General features: G+C 32.1%; 1 protein-coding gene across 5 annotated transcripts in view; it reads right to left on the bottom strand.

Moving 5' to 3' along the window:
- LOC132919191 (rap1 GTPase-activating protein 1-like) overlaps positions 1-26122 on the bottom strand; it is a 157739-nt gene that overhangs the window by 11181 nt on the left and 120436 nt on the right. For 4 of the 5 annotated variants that reach the window (XM_060980567.1, XM_060980568.1, XM_060980569.1 and 1 more), the window contains one exon: positions 12197-12457. In XM_060980567.1, the coding sequence (XP_060836550.1) occupies positions 12197-12457 (261 nt within the window). Of the gene's footprint in view, positions 1-12196; positions 12458-20148; positions 20555-26122 lie in introns of those variants that run through there. The other variant, XM_060980571.1, reaches the window with a different exon arrangement.

Here is a 26122-nt window from a genome sequence, read left to right as displayed (position 1 = left end):
CTAATTGATGCTTTCCTGATGTCGAGTTTTTTAAACGGAAGAACAAACGTTTATTATAGGAATACTACAACTGTAGAGCTGTGGTCTGCGATGGACACGGCGCTGTGACGTTGTTTCACGGTCGGTCAACGATAAACGGCCGAATTGCGGCGGTATATTCACGTACATATAGGTACCTACATACGGACCTACGTGACGTCACTGAAACGTGAATATTCAACGCACCATCTATTATGAAAATATAATAATAACAATAATAATGAAATGAAAAAACGTACAACTATTACATAAAAAAAAAGTATCATTATATATGTTTGGTTTTTCTTTTTACGTCGTGCGAACCGCGTACACACGCATACGCACACACATCAACACGTGTAATACCATATTATAACGTTACAGTGCAATACACATAATATATAGGTACATCCCATACGTGTGTAATAATAATAGTTTCGTATAATATTATTGTGATGTCCACAAACGCATTGGGTTGCCACGGAAATGAACTCGAATGGACGGGGAAAAAACGTACAAATTGTACACACACGCCATCGTAGGTGTATATTTTTTCTACGCGTTATAGGTAATATTATAGTACTACAGGTACGTTCATATTATTATTGTTATTGCAACGCGTGATATTTAATTAATCATAGGTAGGTATAATAATAATACTTTTCATCGATCGTTTACACGTAGGACATGCCAGCCTAACAAAAGGTTACACTTTATGGCGATTCTACAATATTCTTCATGTGTAACGCGAATACAATAACGTTTAACAATTAAATATATAAAATTATCACTAAATCCAATAAAAACAAAGATAGAAGGAGACTTTTTCATATTTATGTGCGAAAAATAGGCATTGGGACTAGAATTTTTGTCCAAAGTAAAAATAGTAGTGTACCTGCCACATTAACGCAGAGCATTATTACTCACTTTAAAAAAAAAAAAAACGTTATAAATAATGTTTACTAAATGGTCACAGTTGTCGATGTATTTCGATTAATGAAAAAAGTTGTAATAGAATTACTATTGTCATCGTAGTCCGCGGATTCGATTGCCTCGGCGCTGGAGCGAAACGCATTCGTCGCGTAAAAATAATTTTTTCTCTCATTCGTCAAATGCAGTGCGCCGACGATACAAAAAGCGGGAAAAATCGAGTTAGACCCGAAACGCGTACATGTCGGAATGTATAAAAAATATGCAGACATACAGTTACCGAAGAGGCTAAATCGGATTGGCGAGAATCTATTATGATATGGGTAGCTATATAAGAACAATAGCCCGTCTGCGCGCGCACAATCTTTATAGATATATAAGTAGGTACTATGCGTACATAAAAACCGTCTCAAAAACAAAATATAGCAATCCGAATTACAATATTAATTGCTACGGGAACGTTTTTTGAATAATGGCTGATTTGTCACGACCCGGCAGTCACGTAGATACATATAATATTATATATTGTATACGATTTCAAGTATAGGTAACGATAGCTGATGTTCGTCTCGTATTCGCACTCACTGCAGTTCGTAATTTTTTACAGTGTATGAATAAATAAAATATAGAAACGTTCATCGATTTCTGTTTTCAATCTCATATCATCGTATACAAACGACCTTCGACGCGACATATAGATATTTGTTACATCAAAGGCAACTGTGTGAAAAAAAAAAGAAGAAAACAAATGTAATAAATTGCAGCACTTCGTAAATATAGTACACACTTATAAGACTCGATATATACGCGTTAACTAGGTATAAAATTATATACAATGCAGATATAATTAATAAAAACGCGTAGGAAAGAAATCACACGCCTCCTATGGCTAAGACCGTACAATTATTAATATACTGCTTCTATACGGTTTTATTACAACAATGCGCCTTCACAAAACCAAATTTGTTATTATACCTACACGTGTTATATTATTAAAAAAAATATTTTAGTTAATGTCATGTTATTATAGGTACGTAATACATTATTTTTTTTCTCATTAATCGAAACATTGAAATTGGCGTACTTTGAACTAATATACTATTATATATTAATAATTGAATATCGTTTATTGTCCAAACAACAATATTAAAAGAATTTGCAGTGAGAGAAAGTTGTCCGAATTCCAAATGCATTTATTCATATGTACATTTTTACACTGCGAGATTTCATTAAATATGATGATGATGATCAATCATATCGTACATCACTGCGGTTATACGCTCATCGTCGTCGTTCATTATGTATAGGCGGGGGAAAAACGTCGGAATCACTGTTGCGCCGCGATATTTCGTCTCGGAGATAGCAAAATCGTCGAGTGGGCGAACGAGAAACGCGCGTTTTGGTTGAATTCTTTATTTTATATACGGTGTTCATCGTTTTATAACAATATTGTATCATCTAGAAAAGCCTACGTATAACACACTACATATTATACTGTATACGCGTGTAAAGGTATTATTGTTGTAAGATTTAATGTCATTGTTTCTGCAGGTTTCTCGCCGTAGTATTGAAATGTTTATGTACGATTGCACAAAATATAAACATAATATAACGTTTACGATATAGCTATATTATTGTTTCAAGTACATGGAGTTTTTGTTTAGGACTACTACAGAGAAATGAAAAAAAAATACGACTTTGACATTGCCGTATAAAAAATAAGTCCATTGTTTTGAGAACTCGACTCTCGTCGGTCGTCGATATTACATAGATACCTATATTATATCAACGGCATCGCGATTCCCCGTACACTACATCAGATGCCTGCAGTACTCTGTTCGGTAAACGGATTGAAAAACAATAAAGCACTGCAGTACTCCGGGTGTATCCTCGAAGGGAGAAAAAAACGTACAATAACATTGACGGCTTTTGAAAAAAAACGATGGCGTGAGACATCATATAGTAATATAGTATATAAATATATAATACATAATATATCGATGGAGTTAAGAGTCCTATAATTATACTCTGCGACAAAACATAATATATTATATTATTATGCGCTGCGGTTTTCCACGCCCCCGTAGCAAATTTATACACAAACGCTCCATCTGAATATAAGTTAACGTTTCAATATTTATTATGTATTTATGAAGGTATTATAATAATCACGGTTGATCCGGAAGGTAAAACAACGTTTACGCCGAGGTTCGATCAGCACGATGTGACGAGGACGATGGGTAGGCGGCGGTGCTTAGGGACAGACCGACATCTGACCGTGATAACAATGTATCAGTATTATAATAATGACAATGTGCATAGTGCATACATATCGGCTAAATCTCACCGAAAACGGCTGCCATCTCTGCAGGTTTGCATACTAAACAGCTATTTCCATCCGTTCACCCCACAAACGTCGGGCGTGTACACCATAATATTATGGTGTTGATCGTGTATTATAATATCACATTATATTATACACACATTATACATTGCAGGGACTTAACCGACATAGGCAGCAACCGGCGTGGGCCCGTTTTCCCATGTCTACGCCTCCCGCAGTGCGCAATCAGGTAAAAGCGCATGCATAACCGGCCACATGAAATCATTTATGGTTTTGGGGTGAGAGGGAGTGGGGTAGGGATGCTCGATAACAATGGATTATATAAAACAACCGGCGAACCATATGGTGCTCGCGTCTTCTTTAGACAATGGCATCATAATGGGTTGTGGAGGAGGTACTACATTATTACGTCGTTGTCGTCGTCGCCGCAGTCGTGAACGCCGCCGACGCGTGACAACTGTAGTTCTCAGCAGTAGTGAGTAGACATCAGTGATCACAGTGATATAGGTGCATGCGTCACGTGCCGCGTATATACCTAGCTATATGCATATAATATTATACCATTAACCTATGGCGTCGTATCAGGGCGACCCGCAAGATATCATCATCAAAAATCAGTACATAAAAGTATATATGCCGAGGACCGCGGGTAAATTTCCATCCAAAAACGTATCGTTTAAAAGATAGATTAAACGAAATAGCGCAACGCAATATATTATAATATACGTTTTTTGATATATTATATATAGGAGGGTCATAGACCTCCGACATAATATGGATTTTATACACATATAAGTACTACTACTAATACAGGTATTTACAAAGAAATCACGACGTGTGTCGGGAACGACCACGACTGCAGGGAAACGTGTAGGCGCATGTATACAGGCAGACTGTTGTATACCTGTAGTTATATTAAAATACTACAATACAGTGCAGGTCGTCCCACACTCGGAAGTTCATAATATACCCGCGGTGACGCTGCGTATAGTCGTCGGGTATCAGTTGTAGTATTAGTCGCCGTTGGTTCCGTCCGAAAAAAAAGGAAAAGAAAAATATCGACATTACGAACGGTTCACGATGATGGAAACGCAGTGTATATTATTATACAAATAACAATAACATAACGTCCACTGGACAAAAAAGAGACGCCGCCGCCATGTGTTTCATATAATGATAACAATCATCAATTACGGACTAACGAAGTCAGAAATGATTGCATTTCATATTTTACCGACCGTCTAATGAAGGACTCTTGTTAACGGTATAAAATATAAAGATGCAATGAATAGTTAGATACAAAAAAATTATAATATTATTATTTTCTTTTTTCTTTTTCAGCATTAGAAATGTATCTAGGTATACCTTCAGAAAATAACATAGTAAAAGTCTACACGTAGAGTTACGTGCAGCTATTTTAATGATTAAATACTGCAAAAAATTAAATAATTTCAAACTTTATAACAGACAATAGTTATTACATTTTTTAGATTTTAAACGAAACGATGATTGTATTTTTGTTTTAATTAGGTATATATACATTTTAAATGTTGTTGATATTTTCTTGGGTCTTTAAATTATTAAACTGCATATATAAGTCACAAATATATTAAACATAATTAATTTATGGTTTAAGCCTTGCAAATAGTTAAATTATAAAATAACACTAAATATTGTTATTTATTTAACGAAAAATATAAAATCAACTATAATATCAACAGAAGAATCTAACTGTATGTAGGTATTAATAAATTACTCCTATTTATGCACATTTGATATGTACACTTAAATAAATAATGATTAAAATGTGTACACATTTAAATCTGTATAATTGACTAAATTTTATATTTTTTTTTTAATTTTTAGATACTTGTATTACATAATATATATTAATATCAAAAAATCATAAGACAAACTTGTATTGAATCAGGCTAAGAACTATACAAATGCATATTCTAATTTAAACTAGCTAATTTTATTTAAATAATAATAAGTAATAACAAAAGTTACTATGCATGTTGTTTTAATAAAGCAGATAACTGCTGTATTTTTTAAATCTTTAGATCGAGTTTAGGCCGTCACATTATCTTAAATCTCTGCAATTTTGCTTATCACTGGTCTGTTTGTTTTTATTAGTTATTTATGAATATAATATTATTATAAACCATATTATTAGTTAGTAATTGCCGATAGGTATAATGAGAAACCCGTGTACATCGCATTGTAAGCCCGCTCTACACGATTTAGTATATTATGAATTATGATATTAATGAATCAATATATCATAGCTGCACGTCATTATTTTCCAACCCCAACAATTAACACGTCTGTTTACGATAATCAAACCACAGAATAGATTACATTTTATGATCAAACTATAAATCATTAATGAGGTCTAGAAAATGAGCTTTTGTGTATAATTAAAATTCATTGTTACCTATATAATATACATAGAGCTTTTAACGAATTAAAAAAAATCAGAGACACAGGGAAACAGAGAGAAATATATATATATATATATATATACAAATACGAATATATACCTATTATTTATCCAAATACAATAAGGTCGAACGTCGAAAGATAAAAGGTCGTTAAAGAATTTCAATTCGACAAAGGTCGATGTTCAAACAGAGAACTTGGAGCGGGTTTTTATTAACAGGGCCGGGAGACCTTTTTTTCTGGGTCACCTAGTGTGCCACGGTTAATACAATTTTTATTTGAATAGGTACCTACCGTAGACACTAAACGATCAATAATATATTTATACTGTGCCCTCATGACGAGCAAACTTTACATAAAACAGTATTTTTAGAGAATGTTTGCATGCGCGTTTTAAATGTATACGCAATCGAGAAATCGCTAACAAGTGTACCTAACCTAACTCTAATCTATCCTAGTGCAGTGGCGCAGTAGTATCTCCTACATATATAGACTACATTGTTTACCCCAGGTGACGATATTGCCTGTATTAATGTTATTCACCGCATCATAAACATATCAAAGGCAATCGGCCGCTCAACCTATAGGTGGACTTCCGAGGCATATATTATTAATGTTGCAGGTGGAAATTGAAGAAAAATTGTGAAAAAAACCGTTTCGTCAGCTGGTGTGTTCGAAAAACGTTTGTCGTAAAACCGAACCAATGTAGGTATATATATATATACGTATATAAGTAACTCTAACCACCCTATCTGCATCTTAACCTATTCCTATAACGCATATTATACTTCAGCGACTATTGTGTACATTGTGGCGATAGCATACGCCGAGCACGTTTTTCTTGTAAATTATATTTCTCGTCCAAACCCGATGCACACTAAAACCACCTGCCCGCTTTGTGTGCGCAAACCCTGCAGTACCTACACCTTGTACGTAATACCTGCGCATTCCTCCCTCTTATCCGGCCGGAAACGGCACGCACTCGACCGAAAACGCCAGGCCCGCATAATATGTTAACGTTCACTAGAAAAGTAGAAACCGATGAAAAACCAACCGATTTATCAGGTGAAATGGTCACTACTGGCCAGTTTACATCTTACACTCGTAACACTCGTAACGCGTTCTCGTCCAGCTTATATTGAGTAGAACCACTAGAAACTATACCTAGTATATATAAATAATGATTGCAGTGAACAAAAACGTGTATTGCCTATATATTATATTATACGAACCCCATCGACCGACGCCAAACTGCGCGAGGCCATAGACTTATATTATTTTTTATCGTCTATTTTAAGACAACGACGTCGGTCTGTATACAATATTTAATGCCATTATTATTATTGTGTACCGTCCAAATGGCTACCATTTATAGGATTATATTTCAAATTTTTATTATATTGTGGCCGAGAAACTATATTCTGTTAAATAAATAAAATAAATAATCTAACAAAAAATCAACAAGCCATTATGAAAATAAATCGGTCTTGGCCGTTTTAAATTTATTTCGACTTATTGTCAACGTTTATTCGCTTTGGTTTTTCGAGGAAGCTTGCACGCAAACACGACATTAACGAATGACCACAGCTAAACCACAACAAAGAACGAGAATTATTGTTTGGGATTACAGCATTTAAAGATGAATGCGATAAATGTTCAAAAGTTTACTATATAGCCATAATATAGGTATAATAAATACACAATACGCTTAAACAATGTACTGGACTTATGCTAAAATATTACGACAAAGAATATACAATAATAATAACTAGTTCTATAGGCACTCGGAGAATGTATCTAAAAATGTAACTGAAACAATACGTTTTATTTAAAATTTTTAACTTAAATTTGTCGTTTACGGAAATATTCTAATACGAAATACACGTTCTATATTATACTGAAATCGGAGTTTATAATGCGTATATGCTATTAAGTATGTAAAGTAATATAATGTATGAAATGTGAAGCCATAATTTTGTAAAAATATTTCAACAGCGTCGTTTATAGTAAGAGGAAAACATAATCGGGTAAATATTACTATAATTTTATAATAATATTTTACACATGGTGATTATGTATGAGGGATTCGTAAACTTTTTTATGGCCACACGTCATGTTCCGTTTCATTTAATATAAGTATGCGTATATTAAATATGTATAAGATTTAACATACTATTCGCGTTTAATGATGGTTTATTATATGTGCGGTTATTAAAAAATCAAGAAAAGCTCCGGTACCCAAGTTTAGGCGTCGTCGTCATCACAGTGAACGTAATACGAAGTATAAGAGTGTTTCAAATATTGCGTTCATATTAAACCATTATGATGCATTTTTATATAATATGTATTTATATATTATGTGTAACGTAAATGGCGTCTAATGTATTATCTACATACCTATGCTATATATATAGTATAATATACACTAAGAGATCAACAACTCCGATAACGAAAACATATTATTCAAGATGGAAAAAAGAATCAAGTCTTCTCCATATTACACGCGATATAAAAACAGAATTTAGTAGTTGTAGTGATAGTAGTAGTAAAACATCGCTCTCTAAACGACGTTAAGTTACGAACCGTGTGCGCTGTACATAATCGTTTCGTTTCGCTACGACGTCTCACGTGACAGCTTACGCTGGGTATATTAACGCGCGGGGCGGCGGCAATGGAATAGAAACGTTTCTGCAGACTTCTGTCTGTCTGACGACCTGTGTTGTTGACGCATACGATGACGGGGCGGAGTAAAAAAAAACGTAATATAGATATCATGTAGGTACACACGCATTCGGTAGGTCATCGGTGTTGAAATATTATGAGGCGTATTTGCGGCGGTCGGGGTTTTAATTATATTAAAACGACCGGTCGGACATAATAAAACATAAAATTAAAGAGTGCACAAACACATCATATTTTAATATAACTGTGTCGAAAACTACTATTGCAAAAAGGAAAAAACAACTACAAAACTGTCGTTGGCTGAGCGTCGAGCGCGATATACGAGACAAATAACAAAAACCACGTGGGATGGATAAATAATAATTGCAGCTTCGAGTTACCTCTCATCAAGTTACTCCTCTCTACAGTGCTATATTAGAATTAAAAAATTACGCCGAAGGTCGAAATAGAAGTGCGTTATGGTATGGAAAAAAATATGTTATGATATAAGATATAATATTATTATTATAATGTACTCGCGTGCGCGCGGCGGTCGTTTGAAGCGAGGTTTAACATAATGTGGACCCGACACGAGCGTTATGATATATTATTACAACTGTGTGTGTGTGTGTGTGTGTTTGTACGAATAATAATATACATATGCATGTTCATCGGAGTGTGTTCACCAAACATTAAAACCATCCACACAAACCGAATTAACACTCGAACGGTCCCCGGCAGGCAATAAAAATGCGTCTCAAATATGAAGTGGTTGTTTTTTATTTTTATTTTGAAAATAAAATAGAAATTAGATGAACGTGATGCCGAGGTCACAGACCTACGAGAGCCGACAAAAACCGTTTAAACAGAGGATATAATATTATACACTTGAACAAATCATTTTTCCTACATATATCAATATAATTATGATATAATAATAATATGATTGTTGTCATTTGCCAAGCTGCAACAATAATTATTGTTTAATATTTAAGCTATGCACGTCACTAAATAATAGAAAATCAATATAGTCTTTAAAGACATATTATAATATGCTATATATAATTAAAGTGCCGTTCAAACTACTTCGTATAATACCAAATAATATACAAAACAACGATATTTGCTCGAACGTCTTGAAAAAACAAACATTTTTTTTTTTTGGAAAAGTATTTTTAAAATTAGACTCGATTTCAAATATAATAGCACTTTTCGGAATAAACACAGAGGAAACCATTAGTCAGTACTAAATGTTTACAAATAAGATATTTTTTTTTATTACACACGTCCTACCTCCAAGCATAGACTACCCGATACGCTTTTTAAACACTGTACCGTGATTTCACTGGTCGCAACAATTCCAAACGAAGACGTAAACAATATACTAATTTCTGTTTGTAAAAATTAAACGTCAAACTCACGCATGTTACTCCCGTAGGTAATGTACAAAATTAAATTATAAATTGGGTTCGTTCTCGTTCGAGTTTGCGCAACACGGTGAATAGTTATCAAAAACGCGATCGCAGTGTACGACACGCGGGTGTGAGGTCATCAACTTCTGCGTGTGCGGGACGAGTTCGACCTGTGACGACGACGAGGACTATTATCGTCAATACGATATATAAATATATTATAATTTATATAATACACTATAATTATTATTATTGTCCATAATTTGCGCTTTGGGTGTACAATATAGGTAATATAATATATCCTATACATATAATTGTATAGCACTGTATTGTTATAATTTCCTATATAAAAGCGTTCCCTCGGCGGTTTATATGTATACCTTGTATATTATTGGTGAATAGGTGATATACTCTGTCGTACGCGCGAGAGTTCCGAGCTGTGAATTATAAAGATAAATATTATCCTGCAAAACGATTAGCTCGGATAGCGCGGGCGCGTACATAAGTCACAGTCACGTAAAAGGTAAAACACCACGTCATTAGATTGAAAACAAATTTTAGAGCCGGCAAAATTAACCCGAAACGGCGAGGCGCGGGGGAGCTCGTAAATCATTCCTGCGTCCGATATTTTACGATGGCGAAATGCAATTATACCACGGTAATAGACTCTGGGGGTTACGTCAAGGATCCCGTATTTGTATACTATTACGTGTGTGCACGACAACGAATGTCTATTATATAATGTGGTGACCAGATATAGAAATCCAAAAAAAAGTATATTTTAAAACTTTGCTACTCTGTCATAAAAAACTCTTCCCTTGAGGGAATTGGCCAATGTGTAAATACTAATCTACACATTTTACCCATAGGTCGTGTACTTGTGTCCATCTATATAAATTGATTTTTTTACTCGTTTTAACTCGTTAATTAATATTATAATTTCATTTCTACGACATTTTATTAGGTATGTTTCCTTATGATAAAAATACTTTGAAATTGAACACATTTAAAATATAAGAAAGTATATAACACATACATATATTAATATGTTTCCTATGACTACATATTTAACTTAAATTATATTTTAAATTATAAATATTATACAAAAATTGAAAACAACATTCACCGTTCGTTAGTTCATGAATTGTTATATTCTATAATGTAATAGTAACTATATCACTGATAAAAAACAACGCGGCACAACTTTAATGATAAATTGAATTAACCACACTACCATATAATATAAATTTAATAACAGCTATTTGCTATTAGCAATATTCTCAGCTATTACTTAATTATGTATTTATATGATGATTGAAGCAACCATTATATTATATTTAATCGGGGTTCATACTAAAGTTGCAAAATATGATCTTGTATTAATAATTAATACACAGTATATCGAACCATATAATATTAATAAATAACCAAATTATAAAAAATTATTAACACGTATTAACCCGTATTATTTTCTAAAAAAAATTAGTACAATCTCATGCGTTTTATACTATTGTAAGGATACTAAGGCAAAAAAGAGCACTGTTTTACAAAAAAAGTAAGTCTGGTCACCATAAATTTATATTTAATTGCCAGCGAAGACAAAATCGTATCACTTATATGTATAAAAGTCTATAATATTGATTGCTCGTCCATGTCATGGTATAAATATTATATTATATCGTATACGTTTTGGTACAACCCTCGATAAAAAAAAATATATTAAATTGAATGCTTAGCGTGCAGTTTTTTATTAATTTAGACTAAAAAAAAAAACGGAATTCTCGGGAAATACGCGACGGTTTATGGTAAATACAAGACACTGTCTTCAGCAAAACGCACGTTCAAATTTATGAGGTCGTATAACAATATAAATTGTGTCTGGGGCATACGAAAAGCGCAAAAAAAAGGCAATTACCTTGGACTAAATCGAACTAGACAGAAGGTACCACTATTACCATTACGTTATTATTATGAATTACTAATAATTAATCTAAATTATAAATATATACACCACGCACATCGACTACCCGCAGCGGTCGTGTCGTAATTTATTCGGTGCATCGCCGATAATACACGGAAAGCGTTTTTTTTTTTCAAAATCATTATATTATTTTTTAACTACAAATTTATACTAAAATTGATGTTCGCAATACGATTAAGCTACGCCCGTAGACCTTTAATCTGTATTGGACCGTTCATAATATTTATACATTTTCTAATTACATTTTCAATTTTTACTTTTATTTGTAAATATAATAACTATAATATATAGATTTTTAAAAACTAAGAACGAGTTATCCTGACAAAAAAAAAAAATAATAACACAATAATATAATAGTTTACACACAAACTAAATAAGTACGCTCTATTTGATAAGCAGAACACTTACCCTTCCCATGTAGTATCTGCGATAAGCTTTGGCTGTGTCATCGGTTTCGATTTTATTATTCCACGTACAAGCTCCACCGATAGTAGCAGCAGGCTCGTACTCGTTTTGGTCCTGGCCATCAATCCAGAAACCACCGCTGGTCGGTAAAACGATGTTAGGATATGGTTTAGGACCCTTCAATGTCTCCTCTAAAAGTTCACGGGATCCATTTCCGGCTGCTTCCGGCGTAGGTACACTACTCGTCCGCTCATCTCTTGATGTCTGTAAACAAATTTATAACAATTTTTATTATCATTAAGACTAAAAACAATCGATATAATTACTTATGGTTCACAAAAAAATATATATATAATAACAATACTAAATCGTATTACATCATAATATTATATATTATTAGAATTCATCGGCATGATAATAATTTATAGTATTGTTATAATTATGTTATATTATAATTTATAACTAATAACTTTATAAATATATTAGAAGGACGGTTACACTACAATAATAAGATGTCCGATATCGAAAATAATAATATAAAAAAAACCTTGAAACGTGCGCTGTATACTTAATAATATTTTATTATAACCTAAAATTAACCATCCAACTATATTCAAAATTGAATTAACTGTAAAACAAATGATTAGTATAAAGTATATGCTAGTCTAATTGACCATTGCTCATTTCAAATGATTGTATGCAATATATTTATATTGTATACATAATATAGTTATATACTTATATGTACATGATGCTCAAACACCCGCTGTCCTTGTGTGAAGTTTCCATTAAGCATTGAAATGGAAATTCACGATAATTAACATTTTTTTTTTATTCATTATACCCTAATTTATCTCTGGTGGTTTTTTTATTACGTTTATTACAAGATGAGTTGTTTTTCTTCAGTACTTATTAATTTAGTTAGATTTTTTTCTTATTTTTTTAACATTAGGCTTTAAAAAATTCAAACAATGAGGTTGTTAACTTTAAATTCTCCACGAAACTATTTGATTTGTATCTAACGTTCAAATAGAGTGCATACCTACAATAATATTATAATTTAAACGTTAGTTTAAAAACGAACTATGGGAACAAAGATAATATTTTAAAAACACAACAGACCCCTACCTGGTTACTAGACCGTGAGCTCGATTTCCTGTGCCACACAGGAAATTCAGGTATCTTGGTCAGATAATAAAAAACTAAAAAGGTAAGCTAGTTAATGGTTATGTAGTTGTTGGCATTTTCCATTCGTTATTCACTTTAAAGTGCCCCAAAAGAATACATTTTATTTTGTCCCTTTTTCAGTAGTAATTCATATTTAAAATGAAATGTTTCTACAAGGCAACAATGCTTTGTATTCTAAAATGTTATTTACATTTTTAAAAAATCTTTTCATCGTTATGAATATTTATTATTTAACAATTGATTAAAATTTAACTCGAAGATTTTACATAACCTAAGTATAGATATATTATACACAGAGACTTCTCGAAAGATATTGCACAAGATGAACATTATTTACTTTTTTAATCACAGCAATTAGATAGGTTCCTACATACGTACATTTATTTAAATGGAAATAATTATTTTGAGAGGGCGTGTACCCACGTGACATTTTTGAATTATTTATATTTATATGTATTAATTGGGAACACGAATAAAATGATAAAAACAAAAAAATTAATACAAATAAATTGTGTCTTCTAAATTGTCTGTCTTGTTTATATATTTAATTTATAACATACCTCGTAATATACCAATTCTCGACATATTTAAACGACATTAATGTATGTACAAATAATATACTATTATAATGATTAATGAACATAAGAAAAACAAAAATACTTGTACAAAAGTCTATAGACGTGTAGGTATATACGTTTAAAAATTTGTTTCAACTCGAAAATATTGCACGTACCCTGCATGATACATATGAATGGTAGTAGTAAAATAAGTGTAGTTCCCATATTGTGTTACTTGGGTGAATGTGAAATATTGCCATGATACAATTTATACGTATGGAGTAGTATTTTGGTCAGACATTTTACGCATATTACAGGGCCATAGGATTTTTTTTCCTAAGTTGGGTAGGAAAACATATATTATACCCACACGAAGTACACGTGTCACGAGCAAAGCGCGTGTGTAATATCTATCGTAACTGATATATTATTTTTCCGCGATGGAAACTGTCGGATGCTTATGTACATTTGGGTACGATTGAAAAATATGCTCTTCCTTATCAAAAATACTAAATCGCTTTTTCACTGTTGTTACGATTGCATATGGTTTACCTGTTCGTGCAACAATGCCACAAGCCGACGCTAATCAATTATTATGATTGCGGCGGGACACAGAAAAGTTTACCTACGGGCCATAATAACATATCATGATCATATTTTAAAAAATAATTAATTTTTCAACAAACCTAAAGATAAAATATTACATAATATACAATAACATTGATATTTATAATTTATAAACTATTACCACAGATTAAATAAAATAAAAATTATTTAATGTACGCTATTACTAAATTACCAATCTAGTGGACGTTGAAATTTAGTCATCATTATAATTATAACTTAAGTATCTTTTTTTTTTTTTATAGTGTTATTATTTTAACCAGTAGCCGGTTGCCACGTTGATGTATAAAATTATTATGATGATACATCTATGATACTATATCATATGACGTCGAGTTGGATAGGGTTTTGAAGGCAATAAATATATTGCTTGTTCAATACAACACAAATTATACATCTTTTTAAAATTGTTTAATTCATTAAATAATATAGTAATAAATAATAATAATAGATAAATAATAGTAATAAAGAAATATTGCACCATTTATAAGAAATTAAGATAAAAATTAGTTGCTTGTGTTTTTTTTAAAAATATTCTTGGATAAATTGCAAGATCACAGTCAGTGTTCATATACGCAATAGCCAATAATATAACATTTGTGAAAGGAAATTTATTTATTCTACCAAATATCCACCAACAAATGTCTATGTAAGTATTATGCGTACCAATGTTTTAATAATAATATAGAAACTCGTGTATCCTTCCTTGTTCCTTGTACCGGTTTACAACAACGGCGATCTCGCATAACGGACTTATTGTGGGCGACGTGCATTTACCGGTGTAGCGCGAAACTAGTCTTTTGCAATTTAAATATCCCTTCTTTACAAGACTACGAGATGTAGGGAAGGGAAGGGGTAGTCTAACCCGATGTTGCAGATGTGTGTACGGGGTACAAGAAGAAATGAACGCGTATCATAACGACGTTGAATTATTCATGGGCACGTAATCGTCACCAAAGAAAGAGCGGTGCATTCGTCGCTCTGAATAAAATATAATATATAATATATGTAATATACAGTTCGCCAATATATATTTTTTTTATAACGCTGTTGCAGTTCCAAGAGAGCACACTAGCCCGCTAAATGATTGTGTAACAGTTTTATAGCACGTAGAACGCACAGAAAAATAAGAAAACCCCATACATTATAATATTATACTGCACACGTATAAATATGAGTATAAGTATATTTTTCCGGTTTTGGAAAAACATTGGGTGTCAGTGGAAAGGGGGGGGGACAGTGTTGTAAATATAAATTGCACAGTTGGAAACCGAGAAACGCTACCGTAAAAGAAACAATATTTAAAGGAGAGGCGATGGGTGGAGGCGAGAACGGGGGATTTTAATAAGAAGACATCTGGAAAGCGATGCTGGGGGATTGTATGTTGTGTGTATGATTTATGAAACTCGGATAAACGAAATTGTTCCTATATCTGAACACTAAAAGAAATATATGAAAAAAAAAAACTAAGTAAGAATCTCATCGTGCTACAACTGCACCAAATATATTTCTTATTCTGCATTACTTGGTGAGGTGTAATGAGAAAAGTTTTCTTTTTATTTGTTACCGATTGTCTGCCTTATGGAACACCATTTATAATAGATTTGTACCTATACTTTTTATTTTAAATAATAAAAGTATATTTTCCTTTAAAATAAATGTTTAAAACAATTTAAAAAAAAAAACTGTACAAAATTGACTCAAACATATTTTTTATATATACAACATCGTAATAATTATTGAATTGAGATTATGTATTTAGTTTTAGTGTTATTTAGAACACAGCATAAAAATATTTTGTTAAAACCTACACGTTCAATAATTCAATAACATTTAAAAACAACATAAATGAACTGCCACCGAGTTCGAATGTTTAATATTGAATTTTCCGTAATCATAACGTATTATTTTATTTTAAACATACAACGCCGAACAAAATACAAAACCTAATAACATTATGTTTGATTGGTTTTGTGTTTAATTCCAGTGGTTTTTAAAACTTTCTAATTCGCTGAATGAATGCTGCAATATAATCCTTAATTAGTTATTATTATTAGATACCTATATCGTAAATAATAATAAAAAAAAATCGATATATTTTTTATCAATCAGTCAATTACACATGTTCTGAGTGTTGGTATAATAATAATTAATAGAATATAGACTTTTGCTGTTCAATAGAAAACAGATAATAATATTATGCTAGTATTCGGTACTCAGCGACGGCTACCGGGAAATTGATAAAAGCATAATTAAAGATAATTGTATATTATATATGCAACATACATTGAATAATATAATATTATATCTATGGCTCCGGTTGCAACAGGAAATTAAATTTTCACTATTGTTGTTATTACAGTTCAAAGATAGTGTCTAAGTCTAATGTGATTCTATGCTAAGAGACTGTATAGTATATAACTATATAGTATTATATTAATGCATAATATGATAGGTATACTAAGTTCTAGAAATCATAGAAATTTGCAAAGCTACATAATAATATGGTATCTGCACAGCACAAATACAATAATTTTGAATTAAAATAACAAAATATATAGTAAATATTAATAAAATGTAATATTTATTTTACGTGATATACCGTAATGTATGTAGGGGTTTACGCACACGTTCAATAAAACGAACAACTCTTTCAACAACGGCTGTTTGGAAGATTAAATTTATCTCTCGGATACCAGTAACTTACCATATAAAATATAAAATTCAATTGTACGTTAAAAATAACTCTACAAAAGGAAATTAATCCCTTGTGAATCAGTAGTTATTGCACACAACTGATATTTCATTTTAATCTTCTTCTTTTGTACCTCCCCTTTATCCAGTTACTGTCCATGCGGTATTAAGAAGGATTAACGTTGCGTGTATTTTTTAACATAACGAATAGTTTTTGCAGCTCCCAAATCATGGACTATACCTAGCTAATTTCCATTTAAGAACATGAATTGCTCGACGAAAGAAACCACCTGGCAACACTTCCCATTTGTTCCTATTGTTCATTTTTATATTTTTAGTTTAACAATTCTCCACATTATTATAAACGTTAGATCAAAATATTGTTAAAATATTCGAAACCTATAAAAACACCCGATGGCCGGCTGACGGCAATTATACGTCGTATATTATAAAAAGGTATGCGAAGGTATAATACTCATATACAACTCACAACATTTGGCCGGATGTTTTTGAAGTACAATCGTCTCGGATGTCCTGATAACCCGCGCGCGCCAAGTCTCTCCTGTCAACTGTCAAGTCGTGAAGAAAATAATTAGTATGACACTTGATATTTGCATCCGTAAAACGTTGACCGTCTAAATAGACAGTTTTCTTCGCTCGATAATGGAATTTTGCTTAATTGGGTACTTCATTACTACAAACAGCAGGTGTTAGTCTCGTGTGCCGAAAAGCTAGAACGTATAATAAACCTTTCCACCCTCTCCACCACACACAACGACAAACGAGCGTAGGATTTCAACCCGTACCTACTGTGCAAACAACTGGTCTGTTTTTTTGACCGGACTAAATATGCACGAAACCCTACAATTCTACAATACGATATATCCACCGATGACATGCATCGAAAACTTTGACATGCACAAATATGTATAATATACTTCAGAGGGGAGGGGCATTAATGGTTTTGTAAATATTTGTGTTTTCGATGATCCACGGACTATGATTACTAGTTACGGCAGACTGCTGGTGTATTACCATATTAAATAATATTATACTGCATGTTGCACCATAAATATTATTATTATATTTTATTGTGTTTATTTTGTTGCTTTTGGTTGGCGAAATCTGACAATGCACAATACGTGTTCGCGTATAAATGAACCTTTCACGCCACGATATACCCTGCTACAGTAGTAGTTTGCCACTCCATCGGCTTTCTCCGAAATCCCAATACTAATGATAATTTTTTATTATCATTATTATTTTATTTTTTATAAATATATCGTTTCTCTTCTCGGTTCACGCTATACTGACTATACGGCCATATACAGTTGTATATACCTACCTGTACACTGTACAGTGTACATAATGTTTACATTTTATATTATTGTACTAGATCATTTGTATCCGCGACTAGTGAGTTGTTTGTCGTTCTAGTTCGCTGGTTACTCACCGACACTATAGTATTGCCATAACAGCGAACATCAGCTTCTGTGCGAGATACGACAATGGTGAGAATCGAAACGTGAGAAACACGCGCACTAGCGCAGCTGGGAAACGTCGGCCGGATACACATTACCCCACTGCACTATAGCTACGCATATAATATTTATACATAATAGGGGTTGATAGGAAATATCATTTTGTACGCATAGTACGCATATGTAGGTATATATATGTGTGTGTAGTATTTATAATATACTTAATGGCTTTAAGTTTTTGATTCGAACGCTTAATGTGAATAGATCGCAATACGATGTTTAACAATACGATTGTGTTTGTGCACTCTCGATACCGGATACCGCAACGGGTGTATTAAAATATAATGGTAACCGAATGGCAGTGGAAAAAACGCACAATATTCTGCAACACCTCGCGCTTTTAAACCGCGACGATCGGTTGAAGGACCGCGATTTGAGCATACGAAATTATTATTCAAGTAATACACTGTGTTTATTCACCAGACTACGAATCCAGGTCGAGCGTTTGATAAATAAATACATATACTATGCAGGTAGATATATTATACATATAATTTATGTGTTTCCCTGTCCGTTATTAGTACAGTCTGTGTATATCTATGCTGTAGGTACTATAGATCTATACTATTATACAGTAATGTTTGATTAAACTCGTCACGAATGTTGTCGGTGTACGTTGTGCGACGCCGTGTGACAACAAACGAAAAATGTGAGGCAAGTCACGGTGTGACATTATAACGTGTTATTAATATTATTATTATTATTATTATTATTATATGTGTCTGCCACTACAGCTGCGGCAGATTCAGATTTTGATTGGAAACATTGATTACACGGAAAACATTTTAAGTCGTGTCAAAACTCAAAACAGATTTCGTTGGAAAAATCTAATGATGACAATTATTTATATAAAATATTTTTTTGTTTCGTATAACAACAATTATCGTAAACGTTGAAGTTATCGAAACAGGTCTTCGATCAATAGTGTCATATTATTTTGAGGAAAGTCGGTTCAACTTTCGTTGGCTTGCTCGTAGTGTTTGAGGACACCCAAATTACATTGAATATAGGATAAATCGCACGACGGAATGCAGGGTCATCCAAATCGTACGTCACGCATAGGTACCTACATATAAAATATTGCAAAAGAACTGGGCATATTAATAATATACCTAAACGCATAATTTGGTCGACTTTGGCAGGGAATCGGTACATAAAAAGGCCACGTGAGCACTAAGAATAAGTATACACTGGAATTGTGTAGGGACGTGTTACACATCATGTACTCAACAATATAGGTTTTGGACCACATCGTAAATTATTATTGTTATTGTCCGGTAGACGTAATCTCTATGACCTAATGAAACACGGATACACTGAAGATAACACAACACAATATTACACTGTTTACCTGAAGTCCTTTAACGTTATCCGAACTCTGGCTGTGCCGACTGCCGTGCCTCTCGCGCCACTTTAACACACCCATGACCGAATGAATCCAACCCGGAGAGGAGTCGCGGACGTCCACGCAGGACGTTTGCCGTGTCGTTTTCAGCGCCGTCGTGCGTCCGTCGACCACAACAATATCGAACGATAATTAATTAAATGGTCAAAAAAACAAATTTAAAAGAAAAAACACACAACGACGCAATAATCGTACCGCACTCGATGGGACGTTCGTGATTTAAATCTGCGATCGGCAGCAAAACACAAAAGGTCTACGGCGTCGGACGATCGGCGAACGACCACCAGCACGACATGTCCGGACGGGTACGTGCGCGCACGAAGGACACCGGTCGGGTAACTAGACCAGCCGGCACGAACAACCCGGCACCCGCCGTCGCCGTTGCCGCCGCCGCCGCCGCACGTCCCCTCCACGGCGGCAGGTCGGACGCGATAAATAAGCGACCGGTCGCGTAGCAAACGCAACCGACTGGTACTACACTCTGCAGGTACGGCGGCGACCAGGTGACGTGTACCTCCCCCCCCGTTTGGCATAGCCGAGTGCCGGATGCGTGGGCGACCGACGCCGTTCTCCGCCGCGACAAGCTGCACCAGCGATTGACACACACAAAATAATATTATATTATAAATATACTGATTATGTTACTTTGTTGCGTTCAATGTTGCGCTCTGTCTTAATACTAATATTACATTGTATTGTATTATATTATTTATTATGTTTTTTTTTTACGATTCCACGAACAGAGGTAATATACAAAACGATAACAATATTTAAAAAAAAAAAAACATTCCGTAAAATCTGGCCGAGTTGAAATTCGTCGTTTGACAAAAATACCTACAATTACACTATACCGCGGAACACACACGCTTGTGTCACCGTGTCACGACTAGTTAACGATTATTATATGTATATAATATATTTATTCGCGCTCGTGTGTATACTACCGCGGAATGATCAAATACTACGACGATGGGGGTATTACGTCGACGTATTATATTATTTTCACTACAGCTAAATGTGCGAGTCGTGTTTATATTAATTCTATATTGCTGATGCACCCACAGGCCACAAGGCGATACACAACCCTGCGGTAGTTATGTAGGTTACATGACTACTACTATAATAGGTGATTTACCACTATAAAATATATATGACATAATATGTATTATATTATCTCGTGTTATATAGGTCACGATGATATATTATGTCGTGTGGATATCCCCAGTACAAAATATTGTAATCTGCAGCCACGACTATATACTATGTATAGAATACAGTTCCTATAAATACAGACTTATATATCAAATTATTATATTATATACATATAGTATGCACTACACTCTGAAGAGATATTATTATTGATCTATAGTTCGAGAAAATATTATTTCAATTTCAACCGACTTTTGATAAACACACATATTATATATATTTATAATATTATGTGCGTGACTTGAAATAGATTATTAACGTGCATGCGTAATAGCACGGCTTGAGGTAGAAAAATTAATCTGCGGTATATTTTTCCTTATTTTTGTAATTCCTATTACCTTAATGTTAAACTAATGATGAAAATAATGAATCTATTATCTATAATAAAACTCCTAGATTTATATTTGTATAGGCTTATAATCAATTTATATAAAATAAATTATTTCAGATTCCGACCGGCTTTAATAATTTCTTTGATAACCTTGTTTATTGGTTCTAATAATTGTTCTTATCATCAAAACGTTTGTAGTAGAATAGGTAAAAGTAATTAATATAATTAAATTACTTTTATCTAAAACACATATTATTATTATTATTTTTGTAAAACAAATAAGTATTCAAATATGTTTACATTTAGACGTAGATAAACGGTAAATTATTAATTTATATTATTATGCTATATGTATATAAAAAATTAAGTAACCAATTAACAGACTGTTTCGATAAAATTCTTATTCGTGATAGTAAAATAATAAATTTTACTTAAATTTAAATAAACCTTCTAAACACCGCATAATATATAGATAATAATATTTAAATTTGAATAAATTGTAAATGAAATTAATAACTGTAACGAAAAAATATACCCAAATACACAAAACGTATAATATAATATGATGTTATAATATATGCGTGTTGTGTAGAATATACACCGCTTCGCGACGCGTCGCACATTTATCCGTACTGCACGAAAAAAAAAAGAAAGAGTTAACAGTATATAATATTATAATAGCCGCAGTATTGTTATTAGATCCTGCTGGCAGACCGCCAGATTTTCGCGTTTGGTTTTATTCCATGGCCAATTTTTTTTCGCGCGACAGTCGCTACCGACTAACCTACCCGAGGGGTTTGCGAACGTAGCCCGCAGCTGCGGTGTGCATTTTTTTTTTTAATCTCACAAGACCCGCGGGTGGAGGGTTTACGCGATCGAACTGTACACTTCAGCAATATTTTAATAATATGTATATTGTATAACATTCATACTATTATTTATTTCTAAGCGACGTACGTCCAACGACGCATTACAAATGGTATTGTCACGCGATGTATTATGCACAATGCACATGTACGTCAGACCATTAAATATTATCAACGTTCGGTGATTCAAAATATGTGTAATAATAATATTCGATAAGCGCGGGCAATGGTTATGATTTGGTATAAAACTTTTAGGGGTGACGGTCATAATATAAACGTTCACGATATATGAAATACCTACAATTATTATCACGTCCTCCGATGCGTGTTCACGCGTACACATAAGCTTATACCATATAATATATATTTTATAATGTACTGACCTACAACGTATTATGTCCAACGTTACCTACCTATATCCTATATATATATAATATATATACATATATATATGCTACTCGTGCAAGCGCTCAATATATTACAGTTGTACAGAATGGTTCGTTTAACCTGCCACATTATCTTTGTCGGTCGATTTTTGTGATTTTAAGAAATACTATTTTTAAATTATCAGTATTTGTATTTATTATAGACGACAGAACTTTGTTTGTATATACATCGAAATGTTCGTATAAATATTCAGCTACAGATAATGAAATAAAATACAGGTAATATTTGTTTTTCATTAAAATAAATTTAAAACCAAATAAATCATTGTGATAAAAATTCCAATTTTTTTTTTTAAATAATTTAGTTATCTATAACAAATATAAATTTAAAAAAAAACTAATAAATGTTTTGAAAAATCTGAATGGTAGGTTGAACTATCCAGTGATCCAGCAGTGATTGAACGATTCACCCTGTATATTATAAATTATAATATACCCGGTGTCCCGTCGGTGTATAGCACAGCGTAAGTTTCTCACGGATACAGAGCAGAGAGCTGCGACGATTTAAACACGTGGACGCGCGTGGGAAAACGATATTCCACAAAAGCTCATCAAGAATCGTGTTTGTTCAGCCCGCTTTTATATAGTTGATACACCCTACAATATGATTACGCAATCGTGTGGTTTTAACCATATACACCTATATAGCTACCTATTATATTTATAATACCGCGAACGCATCACATGCATTGTGCAGTATGAAACACTGTAAACAATAGTGTGTTCGTTTTATTAACAATGTTAAATAGTATTAATATTTAGTAGACACGTGGTATACAGAAACTGTACACAAAAAAAAGAAAATTTATATTTCTTAACAAAAACAAACAAATAAAAAAAATATATTAAAGGTTATAAATTATAATAATATTGTATGGTTAATGTCTTATAAACATAGGTAAACATAACAACGCTAACTTTATTAATTTATTATGCATTATGTTTAAATGTATTTAATATCCATTATGTTGCATCGTCCATAGGTACCTGATGTTTTTTCATACCTAATGACGTGGATAATCATTTTTCAGTTTTTCTTATCTTTATTAAATTAATATTTATTTCGTACACTTTGTGTTATAACAACAATAATTAATAAATGGTGATAACTTTTCATGGATTGAATAGATAGTTTTCGACATGGTAAATTATTGCTTAAACAGTTTAATTTACTATATGGTCATCAGTGTACATTGTTAACACTACCTTCTGTTAAACTGTAATATTACTCTACATATGCGTTAACATTATACAAATTATAAACTTTATATGAAATGTTAGGTAGATGTTTGCCAAAAATTCAAAAACAATAAGTTATTTTCTGATTTTTCAATAATGAATATAAATAATATTATTATAGTTAATAATTGAGGTTTTGGCAGCATTATATAGTGTAAAAACTGTAAAACTTAAGTATTATAACAAATAATCAATATCCGAATGCAATACGCCAATATACATTTTTTTTTTTTTAATATTAATAAGTATTTAAAAATTAAAAATAATCAATTTACATGGTATCAAACATAATAATTTCAATTTCTTAAAGTTCACTAAAAGGTTTAATAGATATGTATTTCCGATGATGATGACTGATAGTTGAGTAATTAACTCCCATATTTACTTAATATATTATTGATCAATTAATAATATGGTATACCTATTACAAAACCAATGCAAGTATACTGCTTAATAAAGTTGTAAATAATAATAGAGAACGAAGTGCTCCCAAAAGCATGATGTATATCTAGAATGAAATAATAAATTAATAAATATATTTTTAATTTTAATTAAAATAATAATTATAATTGTATTTTTTATATTTAATGATGCCATAAATAAAAACAGAATTACATAAATTGTAAAAAAAAAAACAATTGTGGCCTGAGTAAAATCTGAACAAAATGAATAAAAAAAAACTTTATCCTTAAACAATAATGTTTGTCATCGCTAAATATGAAGGCAACGCATAGATTTTTTTTAGTGCAAGAATTTATATTCATAAAATATTTACAACTCATATATAGATCAATATACCTACCTATTTTTTGTTTTTAAAATCTATATGTATTCAATATTCATATAATAGATGAATCGTTAAAACATAATAATAATAGTACAAAAAGCAAATAATCAATAAATATATTAGGTTTATTAAAATAATTATACGTACGAGTAATAGTCTCCATAAATTGTATTTCATATTATATAATAGTTAATAATAAATTAATAAATAATCCAATTGTCCACTAAATTATTATAGCATTAATAGTTATTTAAAAAATTGATGTAAATATTTTATTATTTGCATAATAATTGCATCGTATATTAACAATAATAAATAGTCAAGTAATAATAACAGTTAATTTTGACTTGACTCTAATTCAATGCATCGTAATAATACGTGCGCGTATATTATATAATATTTAGGAATCCTTATTTCTTCAAACAATTCAAATTTTGACAATATAACCATTCAACTTCAACCATGAATAAATCTTACGTTTAAGTAGGTATCTAGGCTGTCATTCATGTAATCATGTCTAAAATATGAAGGTATTTTTTATTTTCATTTTTTCTTTTTAAACACATATATATATATATAGTAAACTCAATATTGCCCGAGGTAACGCGTAAGTATAAATTACTTCCTATTTAAACACAATGCTTATAATACGTGGATAATATGCAGGACAGAGTGAAACGTCACTCTATTTGTATATACGCAACGCCGTAATGATTCGGCCATAATAACTTACAAGAGTATATACTAAGTATATAATATTTACTCTACAGTCTATATAGGTACCCGCGCTATTTACTTATAACAGATAGTAGCCAATAGGTGGGTACCATCGGAGTAAAATGTATTCTTATCCTATTATTATTTTCATTGAACGGATAATAATTGTCCCGTGTAAATATAGTAGATATACCTAATATAATATACGAAAATATAGAACTATTTAATGTTTTCTTTAGTACAAACGATGCGTAATTTGATATTCATTACTATTAAAAGTTGCAAAAGTACAAGAAAATTGATAGATTTTATTTGAAATGTTTAC

This window comes from Rhopalosiphum padi, chromosome 2 (genome assembly GCF_020882245.1).
Source record: "Rhopalosiphum padi isolate XX-2018 chromosome 2, ASM2088224v1, whole genome shotgun sequence".
Lineage (NCBI taxonomy): Eukaryota > Metazoa > Arthropoda > Insecta > Hemiptera > Aphididae > Rhopalosiphum > Rhopalosiphum padi.
Note: the sequence above shows the minus strand (reverse complement) of the source record. Positions and strands in the feature narration are given on the sequence as shown.